General features: G+C 36.9%; 1 protein-coding gene across 2 annotated transcripts in view; it reads left to right on the forward strand.

Annotated features, from left to right (window-relative positions):
* LIN7A (lin-7 homolog A, crumbs cell polarity complex component) overlaps window positions 1-24,062 on the forward strand; it is a 48,661-nt gene that overhangs the window by 20,591 nt on the left and 4,008 nt on the right. For both annotated transcript variants that reach the window (XM_027904816.1, XM_027904815.1), the window contains exons 3-4: window positions 15,007-15,078; window positions 17,423-17,632. In XM_027904816.1, the coding sequence (XP_027760617.1) occupies window positions 15,007-15,078; window positions 17,423-17,632 (282 nt within the window). The remainder of the gene's footprint in view (window positions 1-15,006; window positions 15,079-17,422; window positions 17,633-24,062) is intronic.

Genomic DNA, 24,062 nt, shown 5'->3' on the forward strand with positions numbered 1-24,062 from the left:
CTAGAGAAGGTGCACCCAACTTCCTACATGCATACAAGCAGTATCTTTAAAACAGTTAAATTACAAACACTTCTGTTAGAACTTCCTTAGACAAGAAACCGTGATTTGATACAACACTGTGTTGCCATCTTACCTACTAAACCAACTCCTGTTAGCCTGCCAAACAGAAGCACCTCCAAATGCCGTAATGAAGGTAACAGCTTCTTAGTAGAAAAGAAGTAAGTAAAACAGAAGTAAGAACTTCTGTTTTAGTTTATCTGTCTACAGTCTGGAACTAATCTTCCCTTACTGAAATCAATGGGGAATCTAATGTTCCCTCAATGGTAGCAGAATTGATCTCCTGATAACTAGGCTACAGCAACAAATTGATTGGGTGGACTGCTGAGTGGTTGGAAGGAAGAAAGAGATGAGCAGATGTTAGTTTAATAAGCAAAATGGAACACAGTCTTTGTTTTATGGAATATATTCTCCAATGTGAGAATCATAGAGAGGCTTCCACTTAATTAAATTGCAGTTTTCAAGGCTTTTTAAAGGGAATAGTGTTCCCTGACAGTAAATAATGCCACTGTGTAGCCTCAAAAGCTATATTCTGACTAGTCCTTTCATTTAACCAATTAAGTGCTTCTTTGAGTAACCACAGAGCATTGAAAAGTTGTGGGGTTGTTTGGTTTTTTTCAGATAGCAGAGCCTGGTACTCCAATTATTACAGGCAACTTTGAATCTTTGCAGTGTCATCAGTGAAATCTTAACAAATTTATATTAATCTCTGGAAAACAGTCTTAGCAGAGGCAAACCCAAAGCTTCTTGAAACAAGTACAGAGCCTAAGAATTAGGAAAGTGGCTTAGAAAAATGCACTCTCAGTTCAGTGACCTGAAAGTAGATTTTGACAAAGTCATCTCAGTGGCAAAAAAGGTCTTTGCAGAGTGTTGTGTAAAGACAACCTGCACATGACAGGCTATCCAATTAGTGTTAGATTCCTACAGCCAAAAATTAGACACTTTAAGGACCCTGGAGCTAGTTGTTACAAAAGAATTGAGCGATGATGAATGAGCAGTTCTACCAACTTAATAAAACAAAATCATTTATTTCTTTTTAAATATTATGTATATATATAATGTAACCTGTCTAATATATCACCATCAGAGAACCAAATTTCTACGCCCCCCCAAAATAATACCACTCACCACTATGCATGTAAACCTTTTCTTAGGAAAAATCTTCAAATATAAAAGGCCCAGTAACAAATCTTTTCATTTAGGAAGAGTGGGAAGATTGATATATTTACATTGTGAGTACTTAAGGTTGTTCAACATGTGGCTTCTCTTTTCAGTTACTTACATTAAGCCCTTGGCAAAGCCCTTAGACTATAACTCTTTTTTCCACTGGTTAAATAGCTGTTGGAAAATTCCAAAAATAATTACTTCTATGTTAAAAAAAAATAAATTAGAAAAGCATGGGATATTTTGGTCATGTTAGATTATTAGACATCTCCAAGCACTGCAGCAAGGACTTGTTGGATATCTGAGCTCTGTGGTGCCATTAATCAGGGATACCCTTCTTGTATGTCCTTCATGTACGTTGGAGTTTTTGAAAGTCTGCTTTATTGAACAGCACATTTTTTTCTGAGTGTATTTGAGCTTGAGATAGCTGAGGCTAGGCAGAAATTTCTCTGCTAGTGCTCCTTCACATTGTTTATCTTCTTTTATCCTGAATGCAAGATGTGAGAGTGTGGTGACTGGATTTCAGTTTTCTTTATTAGCACCTACATAGACTAGAGGAGAGAAGCTGTTGACATTATAAGAGAATGCACGGCAGTCAGTTGGAAGTAATGAGAAAAGTGGGTGTGAAGCAGACCGGGTGTGAGCTGTAGGTAGGTGTAATCAAAATGGGATGAGGAGGCAGGCTTTGTGTTAGTATGCAAATTCTGGAAGAGACTGCTTATTATATATTTGCAGAGATTCAGATTTTCAGTGTGGTGTGCTCAATTCTATAATGCAAGATCTGAGCCTAACTTTCTTTCATCAGAAAACCTCATAAAAGAGATGAAGGCTGACTCCTGTAGTCCTTTAAATTCCATAATGGAGGAGCTTTGGAAAATAAAAATTTTCTTTTCCAGTCTATGAAATTATGGAAACTTAACTGTCCAGTGAGTTTGATTGTCAAAAATATGTCCCAGAGAAACTCAATATTGGGCTGAGTGTAGGGGAAAAGGTCAAAGATGAAACATAATCTGCATTGTATTGATTGAATGTGACTTGTCCCTTCTACAAGTAGGAATTCTTTGGCTATGGAATTACGGAAGCAGGAGATCACTTTAATGATGAATTAGCCTTTAAAAGTATGAGATATGTTACTAGATGACATACATTCCAATCTAATGTGTAGGAATCTATCTGATGGCTGTAATTAATTGTATTTATGGGAACCTATTTAGTAAAGCAAACCACCAGTTCAAACACTAATATTCCATAGAAATAAATTTTTTTTAAAGTGATTGAGTGAATGAAATTTAAATAGAAGTACTTTAGTGTTTTTCAAGGGTGCTATGTCAGGAAATGGTGATTAATGCTTCTCACTTAGCTAAATATAAGTACCACCAACTGAAATACTCTGTCTGGCACTAGGCAGGAATACGTATTAGGTCTGAAAGTAAGGGAAATAACTAAAGTATGCAATGGCCTTTGTATTTCCTTTTCACCTGAAGATCCCAAGACCAGACAGCAAGTTAACCAAAGTCTGGTCACACTAAAAGTCAATTTGGAAAAAAACAATTAATTGTGGTTTAAAATTACTTATTTCAAATGCTCCCTAGCTGCATGAAGATAATTAGCCTTCTATAGCCTTGTCACATGGCAAAACATGGAAATTATACTAATAAGTCCTTTACCCATCCAAGTGTTCTTGCTGTGTATTCAAAGCTGCTGCTATGTTATAGTCGTGTGATTTCCAGGAGGTTATTGGAATAAATGAAGGACTAGGCTGTGAAACTGAATGTACAACTGAGCTATTGAGAAGTTATATTCACATGCAACATAAAACTAGACAACCTGAATTGATAAAGTTAATTTAATTGTTGTAAGTCAGTAAAAGGAAGTTATAAGAATTCTAAAATAAGGTGGGTATCTTGGTCTGGCAAGAAACCTTAAAGACAAAGAAGACAGAATAAACAATTTGGCAGAACCAACAAGAAAAGGTGACATGCTTAGCAGCTTATGGGATTTTCATTTACTGCTAACATCTGATAATTGGTGCTCAAGCACCAGGAGAGTAACAATACAGCTTGATAAACACATGGATCTCCTGATGAGCAAAGTTTTCACAGAATCACAGAATATGCTGAGTTGGAAGGGACCAACAAGGGTCATCAAGTCCAACTTGTCCTGCACAGGACCATCCCCAAGAGTCACACCATGTACCTGAGAGTATCATCCAAATGCTTCTTGAACTCCGTCAGGAGTGGTGCTGTGACCACTGCCCTGGGGAGCCTGTTCCAGTGCCCAACCACCCTCTCGGTGAAGAACCTTTTCCTAGTATCCAGCCTAAATCTCCCCTGACACAACTTCAGGCCATTCCCTTGGGCCCTGTCACTGGTCACCACAGAGAACACGTCAGTGCCTGCCCCTCCTCTTCCTCTCATGAAGAAGTTGTAGACTACAATGTTCTTTCATGTTGATGCCCCAGTTTCTCTTTCTATGTGTTAAATATGTAATAGGTGTAACTCGCTTTCTTTCCAGCCTGCCTTTGGTACTCAGTTTTCTATTTCAGGATTAAATCTAATGTTTTTCCATGTGGATATTATTTGGAAGAAAATTGGACTAGTAAATACCTATGCTGAAACATTTATCAATAACAAAATTAATCAGATCAAAATGTTTCTATAAAAATGTGGTGTGGCAACCAGACACACAAAAGGAACCATTGCTTTATTTTGTTGTCTTATGACTCCCACCAAAATATCAGGTCATCACAGAGAGCACTTTTGTAGGACTGAGTGACTGAAAAAGGAGGAGCGGTCAACACAAAGTACTCTTAATGTTGCATATTTTGTGAAATTAATCAGTGGAAAAGCATATTGTCTTTAAAAATAGTTTGGATCCTACCTCAGTAGTTTAAAACTTTTAAGCTTGCTATAAAATTAGCTTATAGACAGAGTATTCTTGACATTTAAAGACTACTGTTGAATTACAGTATAAGGCATAAAAATGGCAATGGGAGAACACCTTTTTATGAGGTCTAGATGCTCCTCAGCTACTTTAGAGATATATTTCAGTATGTTGTATTAAAATCATAATTTCACTATAACTTAGGTAGAATATTTTAATAAGCCTAGTTGGTATATTGGAATGATTTCCTTTGATTAATAATTTTCATTTCAATGCCTTAGCAGTCTCAATGCCTGGAATCCCAGTGCTGCTGATATGCAGTGTGTTATTATCTGGTCATTTCCTCAAGCCACCCACCTGTGCTTTTTATTATTAACCCTGATCTAAGTCTTTGCAAATAATAAGGGATCAGAAGAAGGCTTCTGGGTGGTGAAGACTTAGTCTGATGGTACTGTACTCATTATTTTACTGTAAGGTACTGAGTGATAGCAGAAGGCTGGCTGGAACCCTTAGATGTTCATTCACTTCAGATATCCCAGTATTGTGTTGTACTCCATTTTTAAAAGTCTGTACTAAATATAAGAATCTGGATATTAGCTGGACTCAGGCAAAAATTCTCATTAATTCTTTTCTTAAATTATTAATGTAGGATTTTAATGTAGGAGTAATTTAAAGGCCTGCTTTCATTATGTTTCAAGAATCTCAGAATTTGGATATTCATTTTGGAATATAATGCTGCTCTTCTGCCTCCTAGACCTAGCCTCTGAAAGCAGAATTTCATTGTTTTCTCCCTCATGAATCCTTGTAAAAATAGAGGTTCACCAGGCCAAACTCTCTCAGTTGCCGCCAAGGTAAGCCCCCAAGTCCAAATCCTGTATTACACTTTATTTTCCCTGGGAGCTGAATATTTGTTACAGGAGGAGAAATGCAGTTCCAGTCAATCTCATCTCCACAGGGCAAGCCCAGTTTTTGAAGTTTTTAAATTATAAGATGCAATCTTGGGAAAAAAGTATATTGAGAAGACTTTCTGCTATAATTCACAGCACAGAACTGTGATTAAGGCTCAGTCGGAAGCCTGACATCTGAATACTGTCACATTTACCCATGCAAACCAAAGTGTTGGTCCCGACTGAGCAGAAGTGATATGTCGGACTTACTAATAAGGCAATCAGTAAACAAAAGGGCAATAGGACAATGCACGGGAGTAAAGTGAGGGAGATCTTTTGGCTCAGATTTGTAACAAAAGCAGGATGCCAGTATTGGCATGATGCCTCATTAGACTGGCTAGGAAGCAAAGCTAATCTGATACCGTGTTATAACTTGCTCTGGTATTCCACATAGCTTGTTCAGAATTACTGCACCATTAATTTAGTAGTAGCACTCATGCAGTAGCAAATACGGAATTTTTCAAACTGACCAGTTTCATTCAGATTTTTGCGTGCTTATGCATTGATTGATTTGTAACTTTTCATAAAAATTTGCATTCCCAGATGCTAATTGTGAAGTTTTAGCATTTTATCCTTTTTTTTAAGATATTGGAGTGGATTATATGGCAGACATACCAGTTTAGCTTACCTGAGTTCTGGGGCTGTATAGCATTAGCATTACTGTACTTTTCCATTCTTCATTACCATTGTCCCAGCAATGAAAAGCCACATAAAATAATGATATGAGTTTCCACTAAATGAGTACCTCCATCACTTTTTGGAAAGGGTGTTACTTAGCTTCATTACAATACGATGGTACAGCAGAGCAATAATATTTTCTTGTTTTTCAGGGTTTTGCTTTCTGCCTCTTGGTTGCGAGTAGTGTATCTGTAATGATGAGTTGAGAGAACTATTTGTAATGTATGTAAATGAGATCATAAAACCCCATCAGATTTCCAAAGATGAGCTGGCTGCTCTTTGTCCTGCCACCATGCTGGACTAGGCATTGAGAAAGTTCAACAGAAAAGCTTAAGTTAACAGTAAACATCGATTTTTTTTTTTTTTTAATTACTGTGTTAAGATATCTGCTATTTTTTTATGGGGTGAATGTAATCAGGAATTGCTCAAATTTTGAAAAACAGTGAAGTTTCATTTGCCACTTTGCAATAAGCAATTTAAGTATTGCTCTGTTGCTCGCAAGCCCTGGATGGCATAAATGAGAACTTTTGGAAATTATAACCTTGTCACTCAGCAGATGGCCTTCATTAATGGCAATTAGATGAATTTACTAAGCTGCCCAAGTATTATATGAGAAAAGGCATTATTTAGTCTCTGTGCAATTACAAAGTCCCTACCCCTTTCATAACTTCACTGCAGGAGATTTAAAGCAGCTGCTGCTGCCACTTTTTTTTTTTTTTTTAGCTGCCTAGAGCTAAATACATTGATTTCACAGATATAGCACCCCAGAATCTGGGTCCAGACCATATTACTGGTCTTTATCAGTGCTTTCTCCCATTGCATTTGATTAAAGATCAATTTTCAGAGTTGGCTGATGGCTATATATCTAATCATATTTGTGCTCTGCTTGCGTAATTGTGCCTTTCACAACAGATAAATAAATATTTTAGTGTTGCAAGAGTCCTACAATGTATAGAATCAAAACAATGACATATCTTGTTCATGTTACAGTTTATATGGGTAGTTGTGTTGTACTTAATAAAACTCTGATGAGTGGTGCTCAGGTGATCTTATTTCGGCACAAAGCTGCAGTTGTGCGTGCTACAGAAGGTGACTCCAGTGGAACATGTGTGATGCATCTCAGCATGTCAGCATTATTTCCTCGCATAATCATTTTAGTTTATTGTTGCAGTATTCTATTTGATTATGTAAACCTCTTAGGAATAAACAGAATAACCTTTGCTACAGTTCATCTCAAGCCTCCTTCTTCCTCTTGAGAGAAACCAGCAGCAAAGTGAACTACCAAGTAATATTTATGCTGACAGGTTGTTGGAAGCCACTGCAGCATTTTTTCTGCTTTGATGGAGCCTCGGTATCCCTCTGCTGCCACTTAACTGATGTCACTGATGGGACTCCTGAGAAATGCTGCTCAATCTTCATTTTTCAATTGTGCCCTCAGAAAAAAAAAGAAAATGTAAAACCGTTTTTAACCTCTATTTTAGCTACATTTTTGTTGGCATTTAAAACAAGAAACATTAGCGATTTCCTTTTTTTTTCTGCCTTCTCAGCTTGATAGGAAGACTTGAGATGAGCTTGCATGATGATGTCATGTTTCATCCAGGTGCTCATTTTGGCAAGGTTTTGACAAATCTGATAAAGTTTGGAATATGGCTGTTGTCAGCCCCAACAGCTTATACAGACTTACTGATAAAGTGGAGGAAATTAGTGGTTATTAATGTTTGGCATATTTTTGAACTCTAACTGGCAGTGAGGTGTGAGAGGGAATTTTAAATTACAAGCTATGAATTCCAAGTGGTCTTATGGGAATTATCTAATCACACATGTTGGTGTTTCTTTTTATACCAGTATATTGCAGTAGAATCAGTAAAAGAAACTTTTAGGACAGTATTTTGCAAAGGTTTAGTGATTGCAAAGGATACAGTTTCTGAAACAACTGTAGCATTGTCTTCAAAGATACCAGTTGCCACTGACTTAGAGCAGCGTATAGAACAGTGTGTAAGGGATATGAAATAAACCGAATGAGCCAATTAGATTTTTCTTATTCCTTATGTGAGTAGTTTTTATTTACAAATAAAAGTCTATTTTCCTTATTCTTAAAAGGATGCAAAGCAACTTCCCATTCCCTTTACAGTGTCAGTGATGATTCCAGATGGAATTGACAATGGAGGGAAGAAGAAGAGGCACACAGAGGTCTTGTGTGTCCTAACAGAAACACCAGGAGTATTTCAATTGACTCACCCAATATGTGCAGAGGATGTGACAGCATGAGTTTTCTGGTACATCTGCTACATTCTTCTGCTTGCGCATAAGGGAGGAAAGAGGTTCTGGCCCCAGCTCGTAACCCCTGTTGGGTTGTTTCTTGGACAGATGCAGGTTCATTTGGCAAGAACTCAGGGACCAAAACTTGTGTGAGCTTTCAGACACTACCACAGACACTGTCAGGGCAGAGTATGTTCCACCCTTCTCCACACAAAAAAAATGAAAAATGCCATTTTAACTTGAGCTTTCATAAAGTATTACACCCTAAATTAAAATATTATACCCTTGAAGTGATTATACTTAATTTATTTTTAACAATGTTTCAGGCCCTTGTGGTTTTTCTCCTACTGCCTAAGGACAGCTTAATAATGCATCAAGATTCAGATAATTTTTTTCACTTTGGTAAAACTGACCTAGTTTCCTCCATAATCCCCACTCCCAAAGAAGGAAACTGTTAAATAAAATATCCTCAATGAAAATGTTAAAGCCAACATTCATAATATTTCTTCCACATGGTCTGAATTTAAAACTGTCTCATGTCCTCAGATTGTTAAATGAGACTGAATTTCATGTACAGGTTTGAGCTTTTTAATGTGTTAGCTTCATGTGGCAATATTCATGCAGTGTTACTTCATGAAAGGGGACTGTTGCAACAATTGTGAAAATGATGCAGAAGTTTGGTTTTGAAAATAAACACCAACGGGTTTCCCAATGCAAACATGTAAGTGCTCAAAGGCTAATGAGAGCTTATCATGTAAAAATATTCAGAATGCCAGCAACCTTGAATGACCACATTCTGTCAGATATAAATAGCTCATTAATACAGACTAGTTGTCACAAAGCAGCTTTTTCAAATTCAGTTGTCCAAATTCAGTAGCTGCAGGCAACAGCTTATGTAATACAGACTTGTTGGTGCTTCCAGTAAGAACAATGCCTTCCTCTCAAAGGTACTTCTCAACCATTTCAAACTCCCCATACTCACAGGTGTCTCTCGACTTCTCATTTTGACATTGACAAAGAAGAACTTTTGGCAGCTTGCACTCAGGGCCAGACTGAAGATTATGTAGTGTATATACCCTGTGAACATGGGTGTGAGATTGCCTAATTCTGCTTCTGTCGGGATTGCTCAAACACCTGTCATAGTCCTATAACAAAATGGGCCTTTGTGATTCATTTGCTCAAGCAACCTTGTTTAAGAAGAATCTAAGTCTGTTGCAACCATGAAGTTGTGGTGGGTGTGCATGGCATCCATGGTGTTCTTCCACAACCAGTGGTTTTCTGGGGTTCTGTCCCTCACGAGGACTGCTATTTAGAAAGTCTTCTCAAATTCTCTTGCTTTTCAGTTATCCAGAATAGTCTCTTCCACATTTTTTAAATAACTACCAAAGATAAAAGTAGCTATTAACACAAGGAAAAAACAATGTTAATATTTTTCAAGTCACCGTGATTGGTAGAAAATCAGCCTGCTTTCTACTGCCCTGTGGAACTGAAACTACTATCTTCTGGACTATGGTGTATGACAGTGTTTAGTACAGTATCTTAGCTAGAGGCTGATTGAGATACTCCTTTTCACTTGACATCTTAGAAGGGAGAAATATTTTCTTCATCATTTCCAACATATGAAGGCAGTTAGGAAGACAAGGATTCAGCTACTTGATGGCAGAAGCGTTGTACTTAGGTGTAAGTAAATAACCATCTCTTATAGCTTAGCCTCAGTTCTGCAAGGATGCACACATGTATACTGTTCCATTGACATGACTGCAGAAGCACAATGAAACCAATTATGTCTTCCTTGCATTGGTTATTCTCATGGTAACTCTCCCCTCTCTACTGTCTGTCAGACTCATCCCCCCTTCCTTCAAAGTTTCTTCCAAAATTAGATACACATTTCTTTTCTACACTGAAGCAACAAAAATATGGCAGATGAACTAATATGATGCCAGATCACGCTAATATATATGTTAAACATAATTTATCAGTCTTTTTGCAAGTTTCTTCTTCATTTCCCCTTTTTACCTGCTTACCTATGATTTACCTAAGTCACTTAGGTAAGACTTCTTGCAGGAAGTGTTTTAATGTCTTTTTATTATTATCATACTGCATGCACTGTGGAAACACATTGCTACTACTTACATATGTTATCTCATATGCTAAGAAACCCCTAACATTTTCAAAAAGGTTACTTCCCCACTTAAAAATTTCAGAAAACTTTATCTGGACCTGCTACTTCACAGGTCCGAATTGCAATATACTCTGTCTTGGGTTGTGCTTGTGGAGTGTTTTGAGCTCTAGTTCATTGCTGTAAAATGATTTCTGCCTTATGCCTCTTCCCTTCTGGTGTTCAGACCAAGTTGTCCTTGAGCATCATTATTGTAGGTACAGTTGTACTTAGAATTACGTATTTCATCAGGGAATGAAGCACTGAATACCTCTTAGAGAAGTTAATGGAATAAAATTGTTTAATTAAATTCTAACTTTGAGAATTCATCAGGAAAGGTGCTGCATCATTCAGGCTGTAAACAGAATGCCACTTCTAGCCACCTTTATAAAACAGGCTGCTAAGTGCACTGTTATTCCTGGACCTTCTCCTAAAGCTTTGCACTGACTTAAATAGTCCAGCCCTAAATAATGTGCTGCTTTGTTATGAGTCTGTAAGGAGTAATTTTTGGTAAGAAACTAGCTTCTAAAGTATCTGTAAGGCAGTCCCCCTTCCTGAGCTTCAGTAATCCAAAACCAGCTGCTTTGCCTCCCAGCTGAATGTGTGGGGATGAGGACCATCATCATTACAGTAATACCTGCTGCCTCTGTCTCACTACAGCTCCTGCTGGGAGAAGTGCATTTCTCTGTGCCTGTGAGAGCTGCCACAGTGCAAGGAGGATTCACTGCCAAGTTCAGATTTTTTAGCTGTAGTTTACCTCTTTTGCTCTTTTCATAATCTTTGTGTACTGTGGGAGAATAACTTTAGCTTATGGTGTCTGAGGAGACTACCTGCAGAAGCTGAAAAAAGTCTGAGATCTTTATTCATGCTTTCAGGAGTATTTCTTGGTGGGAATGTTGCACCACAGGAAAGCGCAAACAAAGCCTAGTAGGTCTTGCTCCACAGCACAAATGAGATCTGTGTGAACAAACCCTTGTCTGCAATATGCCTTTACCCAATTCAGCACACAGACACTGGCAGTCTTGAAATCGCTGGGGGGAAAATAATCTGAAACATTACCATTTACCTTACAGCTGCAGCTTTGCGTCTTGAAACATTGACATTTCACCTGTAATTTAATCTCTATTATTAATGAATCGTGGAAACTCTTCCCTAGGCACTAGACCATCAGACTGTGCATGGAGTCTGTCAGCAAATAATATTACTAAACACCCATGTAGTCTTATAGACACTCAAAAAAGACATAGCTGTACATACAAAAATAGATGTGCAGCTCTTTTTCAAGTTACTACCATAGTAACCATCTAGATACTGTCATGGGTAACTGACTGTATGTGGCCCTTCTTGAGCAAGGGGGTTGGACAAGATGACCAACAGAGGTCTCTTCCAACCTCAGACAGTCTGTGATTCTGTGATACATTAATTTTCTTTCTTCAACTCAATCATATTACACAATGATGTCTTTCAAAGTGGTTCATCTGTCATGGACAACAAAGGTCCCTGTTGTAAAAGGGGAGATTTTCAAATACTTACAATTAAATTCTGCACCTTTGTCTTCTCCTTACTGAGTGATATTTTGTCCAAGTAATGAAACCTAGAGGAGATCTTATACAGGCATCTTAAGGATGACATTTTTAGATTCAGGAGAACTGCTAAATCTTAAAAATGTAATCAGTTGGTCAGATAATAGATAATTATCTCTGTGTGTATATATATGTAATAGATAATGCATAGCGTAATAATAACATCAAAAGAAAAGATTTTATAAAACCACTTCAATTACTTGCCATGTACAGTGGATTTAAAATGAAGCTAATTCCACGATAGGAGGATTTAAATGTCACCTTATTCAGTTTGAGAACAAAGAGATTTTCTGTCTATGTGTTCTGTATACATAAAAGAGGCAGCAGAATGGATTCATTGTGCACAAATCATGGCTAAGGTGGTGCTGAAAACAGCAGAGACAGAGGTAGTGTGGCTACAGGAAAACAACATTTGTTTATGGACTTCGATGTACTTTTTGTGCATTGTGAGAATGAGCAGTGATTAGATCTGAACTCTACAAAGAGTTCAAGGGACTTGGTGGAACAGGTATGATTAATCTCTATTTGGTTGTTAAACTGATTTAGTAATAAGATAGTTTTGTGGGTGTATATTTTATCATTCTTAAACTCAAATTACATTAAGCATTATGAACAGTCAAATAGGATAATTAGATTTACAAATACGTCAAGCAAATATTCAAGACTGGTTGCATCTGTTGCTTATAGAGAGTGAGATTTGACATGCAAGACTTTTTTCAAAGAGCTGTACTGTAGATACTATGTTCATGGATAACTCTTTGCAGGACAGCATTTTAAATCTGTTAGCATGGAGAATTTACAAATTAACACAAGAATTGTATGACATCATTGATCACATTTTTTCACAAGTTTTTTAGTAGCTGGATTCTTTTTTAACATACTAGTTCAATCACACACTAGTGAGTCTGTTCTTTCACCAGTATGCAAGTTAGTTACCAGAATGCTGGGTATTATGAAGTCTACCAGCTAGATACTGGTAGGATGGTAGGATGCAGTCAATAGAAAGTTATATAACATCAAACCTAGCAAGTAATCACGTGAAAGTAAACAGCTTTGTGATATTTCACCTAATCATGAATGTTTTAAAGAATTTTTTAGTCACTGTTCCTCTATATGAAATCCTGTGACCTGTTTTCAAAGAAATTTAATGTAATAACAGTTCAGTATTCAAATACATGCTTTTAGACATTATAAAAACCCACAGCATTTATAGCTGTGCAAGCAAAAACAGTAGGTACAATCTGCTCTCATGCTTTAAGATGAAGGGGAACCTGAAGAAAATACAGCATTGTCACTGTTTCAGTACAGTATGGGTTTTAAAGAAACAAGTATTTAATGATTCATTACTGCAATTACACAGTATTCTTCTTATATAATGTAGTTGCTGTTTTTGTATAGTAATATGCCCTACAATGTAATAAAATAAACTTTGAACTTGCTGTGCAGTATATTGATGAGTAAATAGGCTTGAACCCTTTTTAATGATGGCATCATCCAGTACGAAAAACAAACTAAACAAGAGATCCTTTAGAGGCTATGAAAGAGCTTTCTTTTTGCATGTTTTTTAAATCAAGGGCAAAATCCTGGATTATACTGTGGTCATTGTTACCAATGGAAGCAAGATTTCATTTCCAATGGAGAAAGCAGGAAACTTTCCAGCACACTCCCCTTATCTCAGTTTTTTTCACTGGCCTAAGTTTTTTTTAATTCAGTTCTAGAATGACATATGTGCTGATAACACTCAATCTTTTAGCTGTATTTTGCAAGTGTTTAGCATGTTTTAGTTCTCTAAAATGGATTACATTTGTTATCTTCTGTCTTTTTTTTGCCTTTTCCTTGTGTGTGATATCCCTAAAAGAGGGTTTGGAGATCAGTCACCCCACTGATCTCTGCCCACTGAAGTCGGAAATGAGCCACAAATCTTAGTTCTGTTCAGATGTTTGTAGCATATGCATATCAGTGAGTTCTTCATCGGGACAGGGGGATGGGGGAGTCTCATCAGTGGGAGAAGCCACTGTTTATAGGTCAGTTAAGTACAGGATTGTACTTCTCTACCACAGTAATATTTACATTATCAAAGAGTATAAAGTATCAGCAAATGGGTGAAAGGTAAATATATTTTTGAAAGCACAATTGAATCTGCACTCCTCGAGGTACCTAAGGAGATTGTTGTAAGAGCTAACATACTTTACCAGCAAAAGTTCTCTCTGAGGAATGCAACCTGAGACATAAAGCACATTAAAAGACAAAATTTCTCATGAAGTAGTTCAAGAAAATGCCCGCCACAAATCAATGGCATATAGGAACATTTTTTTATGCTTGGTGATTTTATAAGAAAATTAAATGTAAATGTTTGGTTTGTTTGCATTCACCTTTGTCTTTCAAAAAACTTTCTGTATGTTATATATAATTTTTTTTAAGTTTGCTATCAAAATAGCTATCTAGTGTCAAGGCATTGGTTGTTATTTTTAATCTAAGAGTATGACAAATCTAGAAAACAAAGGCATGTAAGATCGAGCCTTCAGTAAGAGCCTTACTGAAGATGTTTAAAAGGGAGAGTAAAGGACTGGGGGAAGTGGGCCAAGAGTGTATCTCAGAAAAAAGCGACAGAAAGTTATATATATTGGCAGTGTTGTTTTAATGTAATTTATGGGAATGTACATTATTTTCTAAAGGATAATCTTACCTGTTGATCATGTCTGACCTATCAGACTGCCAGCCCTTTTTGCTATTCCTAGTTATAGTTGATGAAAGTTAGTGCTCTGACCTTTCTCCAAAACTTTATTTTCACTTCCAGTCTTCAGCTGAGCAGCATTCTTCTTCTGAATGCTGAGAAACTTACATATTTTTCTAACATCAGTCTCCCAAGTCTTTAGTTCATTGGAAAGTTCAAAGAAAAAAGAAGCCATTGTTGGAGGCTGAGGTACCACTCAGATCAGTTCAGATCATTTGCATTCAAGTCAGTTGCCTGGAGACACCAGTCTTCAATATTACAGAACTTAACTGTTCTGATTTTGGAAAACTGCTCACTAGAAATGGGAAGAGAATTGCGTTGGAAGATGTACAGTTAAGTTTGCAAAGTGTCATGAGAAACACAGATTGATGTTCTTTATAAACTTAAGCATGCTCAAGTTTAGCAGACACTTGACTGTGTGATTACATGAATACAGCATTAATGAAAGTCTTACAAGGGAAAGGGACTCTCCTGTCTGGGTTAATGTAAAATCCTTGTTTTGCTTCTATAATTAATTTCATTTTATTTCCATAAACGTTTTAGGTGTATCAATACATGCATGAAACCATAACTGTTAATGGCTGTCCTGAATTCCGAGCCAGGGCCACTGCAAAGGTAGGATACGTGCAACTGTTGAAATATGTGTTACCAAAGTGATCTAGTAATTGACTGTGCGCGTGTGTGTTTCAGGTATTCGTGTGTACACTGTAAGAAAATTTAGACATCAGTGGCAGCCCAGAGTCTAGAACCAGTGCTACTTCCCAGGTAACAATCATAATGGAAAATTTCAACCTTTATGCTGCTTCTGTAGCTTAAGAAAAGAGAATGATTTTATGGAATATAATGCTTTCTGAAAAGTTGCTTTGCAAAAGCAAAACTGGTTCATTCTGTAGAATTCTGCCTGCAACAACCAATATTTTAAGGGACTATTTTCCCATACATCTCATCCAGAGAGGACACAATTATTTGGGAGATAGAAACTAAAGAGTCAAAATTCCCCTTTTAAGTAATGGAAACTGTAGGTACTGAGCAAGTGGTAAGGATGAGCAGTGAGAGAAATGGCCTAGTCAACATTTTTTTTACTCCATAGCCAAATGCAAGCCTGTTTTTTTTCCAATACATTGCCTGTTTTGATAAAATACATTGTCTCTTTGTCCATGTGGACCTGCCTTTCTTATCCTTAGACTATGACGGCTACATTACTGCTATTACTAAGATGATAATTTTCTAGGGGAATTCACACAACCATGAAAGAACCCATTCTATGTGCCAGTATGAAATATGCTCTGTATTTTCATAACATGCCCAAAGATAGATGCTTCCAAACAAGAGGATCCAAATGGATTTCTTTTTCCCATTATCATTTTGTGTGAAACACTATCTTCTTTGTGGCATAGGAGATTCTATGCAAAATAGGTAAACTTGCAAAACCAATAAAACTTTTTTAGCGGTACTTGTTTATGGTCCATTCCTGTGAAGATAAACTCCCTGAAATCCTAATGGAACTGAGATCTTACCATTATGTATTTATGTTCAGAGATTTTAATTTAAAGCTGTATCAGAAGATGAAGGTTGAGAGCATGTTACAAAATTATTTTAGAGTACTTCAGAGAAGCAAGCTCTATAATAGTCAGGAAATAACCTAATATACCTTAAATTGCAGTGTATTTTCCTTATTAAATAGGACATTCTTTTCCGTAGGATGTTCTTCTGATTTTAACCTTCTAAGTGAAAGTTAATGGTCAATGTAAATTTGGTAAGTTCTGTGGTTCTATATAGAGAAATGTGTATATGAAATCCTGATTTGTTTACACTGCAGATAAACATAGAAATTATTGCTATGTTATTTAGTAAATGGGGAGAAGTCCAATTAGTGTTTCCCATTCTCATTTCTTATTCATATAGAACAGCAGGTTACAGACCAATGTTTCAATATCACAATATTTCCTGGTTATTTCTGGGCTGTCTGCATTTCATTCTCCTAGTGCATTCATGTCTGACATAAAATGTATGCATGATGACAAGTTCTGCATGTGCAAAACCATGTAATTGAGAATGCTCCATTATGTCATGTCATCCAATAGCTTCTATTAAGCATAAACATTTTAGGATGCTCAAAAATATTAGTGTAATGTAGAATTATTCAAGCAATTTGATCTACAAGCGCATGTTGAAAAGTATAAAAGATTTTCTTAATGTTTTCTTTACTGATTTACTAAGATCAATAAGTAAGAAAATGCTTGTAATGAAAAATGAAGTAAAAATGTAACATTTTTCTGGATGCAAGCTTTACAGTATATTACTTCTTTTTTTCCTAGAATAATATTAACAATCTAGGATTTTTATAATTGACTTATATATCTGTTGTCTTAAGATTTACTTTTTCAATAAAGATTTTGATCCAGTTATGTAATAAAACCTCCTATTCCTGTTCAGGAGTTACTTAGTTTGTGAGATTTCAAAAAGATTATAAATTAAACTTTTTAACAGAAGAATACAATTTTAGGATTTAAAATAATTCCATAACTCTGAAAGCAAAGCAGAGAGTCAACAATTCAGTTCATCCACTTTATTCCAATTAAGAACACATTAGAGATCACATTATCTCATGCCACAGGAATAGATTTTCTTCTTGTGAAAAGGCAAAGAAGAAATGGAATAGTGATCATAAGCGTTCACTACCACAGAGTTAAGGCTTCCCGGTGCCTTCTGGCTCTGCTGCTAACTTTCTGTGTTATCTTTGACAAGTCACCTGAACTCTGTGTTCCTCTGTTTGTTCCTTTATTTCAAAAATATTGTCAAAGGACTTAATGTTTTTAAAATACTTTCAGATAATCAGAAAATGTCAGAGTAAGATACTGAAATGTTTTCATAGGAAGGAATTCTTCCTGCAAATGAGCAACAGCGTCTATCACTGTTCTCCCTAAATAGCCAAGTCACTCATTTTTTTTTCTTCCAGGCAACAGTTGCTGCATTTGCTGCAAGCGAGGGCCATTCACACCCACGAGTGGTGGAGCTGCCAAAGACTGAGGAAGGCCTGGGCTTTAATGTCATGGGAGGAAAAGAACAAAATTCACCTATTTATATTTCTCGCATCATTCCCGGAGGAGTGGCAGAAAGGCATGGTGGGCTCAAACGTGGGGACCAGCTGCTTTCAGTTAATGGAGTGGTATGTGGAAATTTGATAACGCTTTCATTTTCATCTGGATTTTCACTTTTCACATATTTCTAATGCCATGATTTAAAATACAGCCACACAAAACAAAAAGAATTAGCTTTGTGAGAGACCTTAAGTGTGCATTTTTGGTGCAGTGAGGCAAAGCTCCATTGAGGACTTTGTGCCACTACAGTTCCTGGCGCTGGAGAGTGCTTGAAGAGCTTCATTTCAAATCCATACCACCTGCCTAATTTACAAAGAAGCTATGTCCTTAATTGATAATTCTGTAAATTCCTTTTGCAGTAAAAGCCTAATAACAGACTGTTTTTCTTTCATTTCATAACCTCTGAGGCATACAGCCCTTTCCAAGCACAGTGGCACTTGTGCAGTCTTGTGACCTTCAGAGCCTTTGAACACATAAAATCAAAAGACATTTAGTAAACGCATTTGGGGCTGATTTGCAATGGAAGGTTCATTCTAGATTTCTTTCAGTGACATTCATCGAGCTACCTGATGATATCTTTGTTAGAGAAATCAGCTCTACAAATGTACCTACGTACAAATGAGCATGTATTCTCAGTAAAAAGGTACATTTTTTACTTGCTCATTTTTTGTTTAAGACAAAGTGGAGTATTTTGCAGTAGTTTCATTGTGAATGTCAATGTGGAGGTTAAAATAAAAGGGTTGTTGGAATTGACAGGGCAAGGTTCTGATTCCACGAGATGGTTAAATTCTGCATTTCAGTGCTTTTGTTCCCTTTTACACGGGGATGTAAAGTAGCGAAAAGGTAAGTGTACTTGTTCATATAACCCTACAATTCCCTTGATGAAAATGTAATCTTTTTCTTGCAAACCACCACCTAAACCTCACAGTTAAGTGCACCAAAGGCATGTAGGAGCAATTTCTGAATCCAGTCATAAATATAAAACTTTACAACTTGAATTTTTTTCTTTGTTGCAAGCCCATAAACAATTAAAAAATGCCTTCTTCTAAATGCTTTTGTGTTTTCATCTGTTTCTCTCAAAAATATCGTCTTTCTCTTGAAAAAGTATGTGTGCAACACTTCAGACAGACTTTTTACCATTTCTTAAATCAACTATTATGTTCTCAAAAGAGAAATATTATTTCCTGCACCAATAAACAGTGAGAAAGAAAAGATACAAAGAAAAAAAAAACAGAGTAAAAGAAATAAACTGAATATTTCATGAAGTAAATTGCCTGAACTTCACTGATTGGAAGTAGATCAAAGAATTTTGTTGTTGTTCAGCATTTCTTCCAACAGGTGAATAAAAAGGCAGACAAAAAGAGTTTTAATTCACTAATTGATGGATGGTTCTTGAAAAATCCTTTTACTGTCAAAGCATCTAGGCAAATAACAGAAAGAAAAGTGGTGAACCTTCAGATATTAAGATATATTGAATATGACCCTCTTGTCACCTCTATTTTATGATTCTCTGTTCAAAAATTTCATGCACATGCTCTAGAATATATATTAAGGTATGCAGCAAAAAAACCACGATTCAAAGTTCTCAATTGCATGTACACATGCGAGAAAGTTGATTTAGAGACACAAGAGAAATATTTTTGTGTTCAGAGTCTGAACAACAGAATTTGAAGTTTGAATTGTAGTTGCATGCTTGAAATAATCATAGAATCAAAGAATCATAGAAGGGTTTGGGTTGGAATGGACCTTAAAGATTGTCTAGTTCCAACATCCCTGCTGTGGGCAGGGAGACCTTTCACTAGACTCAATTGCTCAGAGCCCTATTCAACCTGGCTTTGAGCACTTCCAGGGATCAGACATCCACAACTTCTTTGGGAAACCTATTCCATTGCCTCACCATCCTCACAGTAATAAGCAACTTTTCATAAACCAATTTTGGGCTGAATTAAACTCATACAATATAATTTCTAAAAAGGCAAAAATTATAGAAGTGATTATTTGTTTGCAGACAGCTTGAGATAGGACAAAAAAAGATCTAAATTAGCATTGTTCACTGGGACTGATTCACTCTGTGCTTCTCTTAATTTAGCAGGAGAAAAGCAAATATACAGTATGTACAATAGAGCAGACAGCTCTGCAGTGGAACATGAATATCTGTGACTTGTTTGTGCTGAGGCATTGATGGTTATCCAACTTTGTAATTATCAACATAAAATTAGAGCTGTGTGTTCAGAATCCAAATTTGTTATCCCAGCGTGACTGGGATGACTGTTCCTTGAGCTGTTTCAATGTATGTTAAAAAATAGTGTTTTCTCATTATGCTGGGGATTTTGTTACATACTTTTGTCCCACACCCCTTAAAAATAAAGGAAATTGAAAGCAGTAAGCCTTGCAGATGGCTCAGCACTTGCTGATACCTCTTCATATCTGGCAAAGATACCTTGTGTGAGTCAGAGGAAGGATGCAAAATAGATTTGTCACCCAAGTATAGATACCTAATAGAAATATTCTTCTCAGTTTCTCAGCTTGTGGGCTAACAGATTTTCTTTTTTGTCTGCAATAAAGTGGTATTTTTTTTCTAGATTTATAACAAATCTGTGAACCAGGATACAGTAATTGTTGGTGTTTGCCTGTACCATATCTACAGTTCTTTCAGCTGTTCTTGTCTCTACAGTATTTTGCATTCCTCTCTTTGATGCAATCTGCCGATGCAATACTGAAAATAAAGGAGTAAATATATATAATAAAAAATTACATATTAAGTAAATATGTGCATTCCAAAACAATTTTATTCAATCCCATGTTTGGTGGATGGTTCTAAAGTAACATGAGTGTCAGATCCTTGCAATGTCCCCCAACCAGCATAATGTAGTCAGCAAAATACCTTATACAGGAATGACAGATACCAGTATGAGTCCTTTGCCAGCACAATCTCGGAGGTTTGCAGAGGTGGAAGAATTCAAACAGCAAAACAACTTCCTTTGCCCTTTCCCACACTCCAAGAGGCTCTGCTATGTCACTTGTGCAGGTGCTGTTATGCAGGTGAAGTATCTTTAATGCCTTCAAAATAGGAGTGCAAGCATCAGTGAAGACATTAAAAGTATAGCAATCACATAAATAGCAACTGAAAGCTGTGGCTGTCAAGACCTGAGTGAGGTGCGTTCAGAGAGTACTATTTGTTTTAGCAGCACTAGCTTTGCTATTTTACCATCTTTGCTTATGGTTCAGGGCATTAGGCTTAATTCTCTATCATTGCTATCCAAGTCAATGGGAGTTTTCCATTGACCTGGATAGAAACAAAGTCAAACCCTTCATTTCTAATTAGAAAATACTGTCTGTAAACTGGAAGAACAAGGCTGGAGGCAAAAAGGAGAGAAAACAGGCAATCATTAATTAAATGCAGTTTACTAGCTTGAACAAAATATTAAAATACATCATCTTGTTGTTCCCCTACAGAACAATCACAATTGCTTATTGATGTCAGAACCGTCATGTAGCTTGGGAGCTTGCAATGTTTGTTCATAGCCTGTTCTAAGTTCCTGCTGTTGCACAGCAAAACCAGTCACAGCACCACTGAATACACTGTTGTTTCTGCTGAATGTCCATGCTGTGCCATACTGACCATGATTTACAAGCAAAAAATGAAATATAGAACAAAGCCAAATTTTGTGCAGTTTCTCTTAAGGTGAGACCTGTATTTGCAAAAGCTAATATCAGAGCCAGTCACAAAGAATGTGCTTACTATAAAAGAGAGCTGGTTACAACACGTGTTAGTTATGATCACCTCTTCTAACTAACATTGAACAGTTATTTTCCAGTTCTGCTCTGTCCTCATATGGTGCATGTCCATGGCATTGCAGCGCTGCTGCCTGGGAGCTGCCATTCCATACTTAGACAGGATCCTGCAGTAGCATCAATAACCTGTGCCCTGAGCTGCAGAAGGATCGCTGTGGGAAGGGGGAGCCAAAGTAGTTGATGGCAGAGGGCAGAAAGGGGGTGAGGTCAGGGCTTGTCTCCTTCCCCGTGGGGAGAATGGGGAGCTCTGCCTGCAGCTGTAGCAGCAGGGCTTGGGGAGCATGGATGGGGCTTCTCACAGGGGTTCTTTAAATGTGAAGGGAGAGGAAGCAGCAGGCCATGAAGAAATGGGCCTTAGGAAGATCTGGAGCAGCTTAGGCACTGCCTCTGGAAGCAAAGCATGTATCAGGTCAAGGCAGAGGCTTGTCCTAGCCCAGACCTGTAGGTAGTTATTCTCTGGTCTCTGGAGTTTAAAGGAAGAAAAGGATGTTACAATATCAGAGCATGAAAGCTGACTATGACTGGCTGGTGTTGGTGTGCAACCAGGGAGCATGACCTGGGCTAGGGGATGTGGGGAAGATGTTTTCATTTGCATCTGTGACTTGTTCATTAGAGCAGTTTCACAAAACACTGTGTTCATCTATATCTTTTTATTTTAGCTCTCTTTAAAGCACTACACACATTCACTGTTTCTTATGCAACAACAGTTTCCTTTTTTTCCCAAATATTTGTAAGTAAACAATTTCTTTCTCCAAATTAGTTTTTCAGTAGCAGTGCTTGTCCAGCAGATTTTTCCCAATTTCTAAGAAATCTGGTCCTCACAGATCATGAATTTTTTTTAAGATCTTTGGATTACTGGAGGAATTTCATGAACATACAGTTCAAAAATTGTATTTTGAAGGGTTTTTTTGAAGGTTTTCTCTGTTTCTGGTAATTGTTTCAACACCTGAAATGGCATTCATTATTTCTCTAAATTGCGTTGATGTTTTCAAAGCATCTTAAAATTTCTATAGAAACTCAAGTCCAGTCAGTTGACTCAGACATAAAATAATTATTTGTATTAATATAGTGAAAGATATTTAACAGGAGAAGGAAGATAACTAACAAGACAATAAGCTGGAATTGTTTATATTATCTATGTAGAAGTGTTTGAGTCTGCTTTTTGAAACTTTTGAATCATTATTTTTAGCTCTTATTGTGCCACAGCAGAAGTGGTTCTTATTCACTGTTCTTGCACAATACTACTCAGTCAAATAGGAGAGATGAAAATAGAAAGAGTTTTCTTCTGGCAGTTGCTATAACACTGTTATGTTATTCTTTTCGCAAATAAAAATATTTGAACTTCAAATATTTTGAATGCTTCTGCTTCTCTTTGGTATAGGTCCATTTCAAATAGCATGATATACATAAGAGTTTTAAAACACAGCAGGTGGTAAAACTTTAATTTATTTTTAGTGGAAAGAAAATTACTTTTTTTTAGGTGGTCTAAAATCCATGTGAGGATCTCAGATGTGCAGGCTGTTGGGGTTTTTTTTGTGTGCAGAGATACTTTTGGTTTTTGGAATATCTCCAACAACACATGTGGACAATCATACACCATTAAAAATTTCCCCCCCCTTTTTATTTAATGTGTGGAACAATCCTTATGCCTGAAAAGCACTCCATTTAGTCCACTTAATAGTAGAAATTGAATACTCTTCACAGCTGAGTCATGTCCCTGTTTTGGAAATTTAGTGTTTCAAACAACATTAGCATAGAAATCAGAGCTTAAGCCCCTTTGGGAATACTTTTGTTTTCACAGCAGATATCATTTTACTATAAAACATTTTCCAGAAAGGGAGGAAAAATATATATTCCTTCAGCAAGAGTTTGTAATGTTTCAGTTGTTTTTCAGTTTCATTGCTTACAATTAACCAGATAAAGACTAGTTTATGTCCAACAGAGAACCCATATCATGTAAATGTTAAACATCTGAGCAATGCCATTAACTTTCTAAGACACATGTTGTCCTGGGGAGCAGCAGGCATCCTCCTCCACCTACAGCTCAGCAACTTGGAAAGAGAAGGCTCCAGAGAGACTTCTGGGCAGCCTTTCAGTACCTAAAGGGGCCTACTGAGGAGCTGGAGAGGGACTTTTACAAGGCCGTGTAGCGATAGGACAAGGGGGAATGGCTTCAAATGGAAAGAAGGTAGATTTAGATTAAATAATAGGAAGAAATTCTTTACTGTGAGGGTGGTGAGGCACTGGAATAGGTTGTCCAGAGAAGTTGTGGATGCCCCATCCCTGGAAGTGCTCAGTGCCAGGTTGGATGAAGCCCTGAGCAACCTGGTCTAGTGGAAGGCATCCCCTATGGCGGGGGGTTGGAACAAGATGATCTTAAAAGGTCCCTTCCAGCCCAAACCATTTGATGATGATGATGATGACTATTTAATCACCGCATGTCCTTTCCTGTATAATCAAGCAGGGACAGGGCATAAGAAAGGAACTGCTGTTACAAACTCGCAATTTCTTCATTTCTTACCAACATTTAAATAGGATTTTATTTTTGTACCTTGCAAACAATTTGTTTGAGTTTTTCAACATTGTTTTTGTTTGCAAAAATCTGGTTGAATATCTCCTCTCAATCTCACACAGATCAGAAATTAGATTTGTAATTGTAACCTAAAACAGATTTAAGTTATTTTAAATATAAAAATTAATACA

This window comes from Empidonax traillii, unplaced genomic scaffold (assembly GCF_003031625.1).
Source record: "Empidonax traillii isolate 1590-97213 ecotype Southwest subspecies unplaced genomic scaffold, ASM303162v1 scaffold1095:size333308, whole genome shotgun sequence".
NCBI classification, from domain to species: domain Eukaryota; kingdom Metazoa; phylum Chordata; class Aves; order Passeriformes; family Tyrannidae; genus Empidonax; species Empidonax traillii.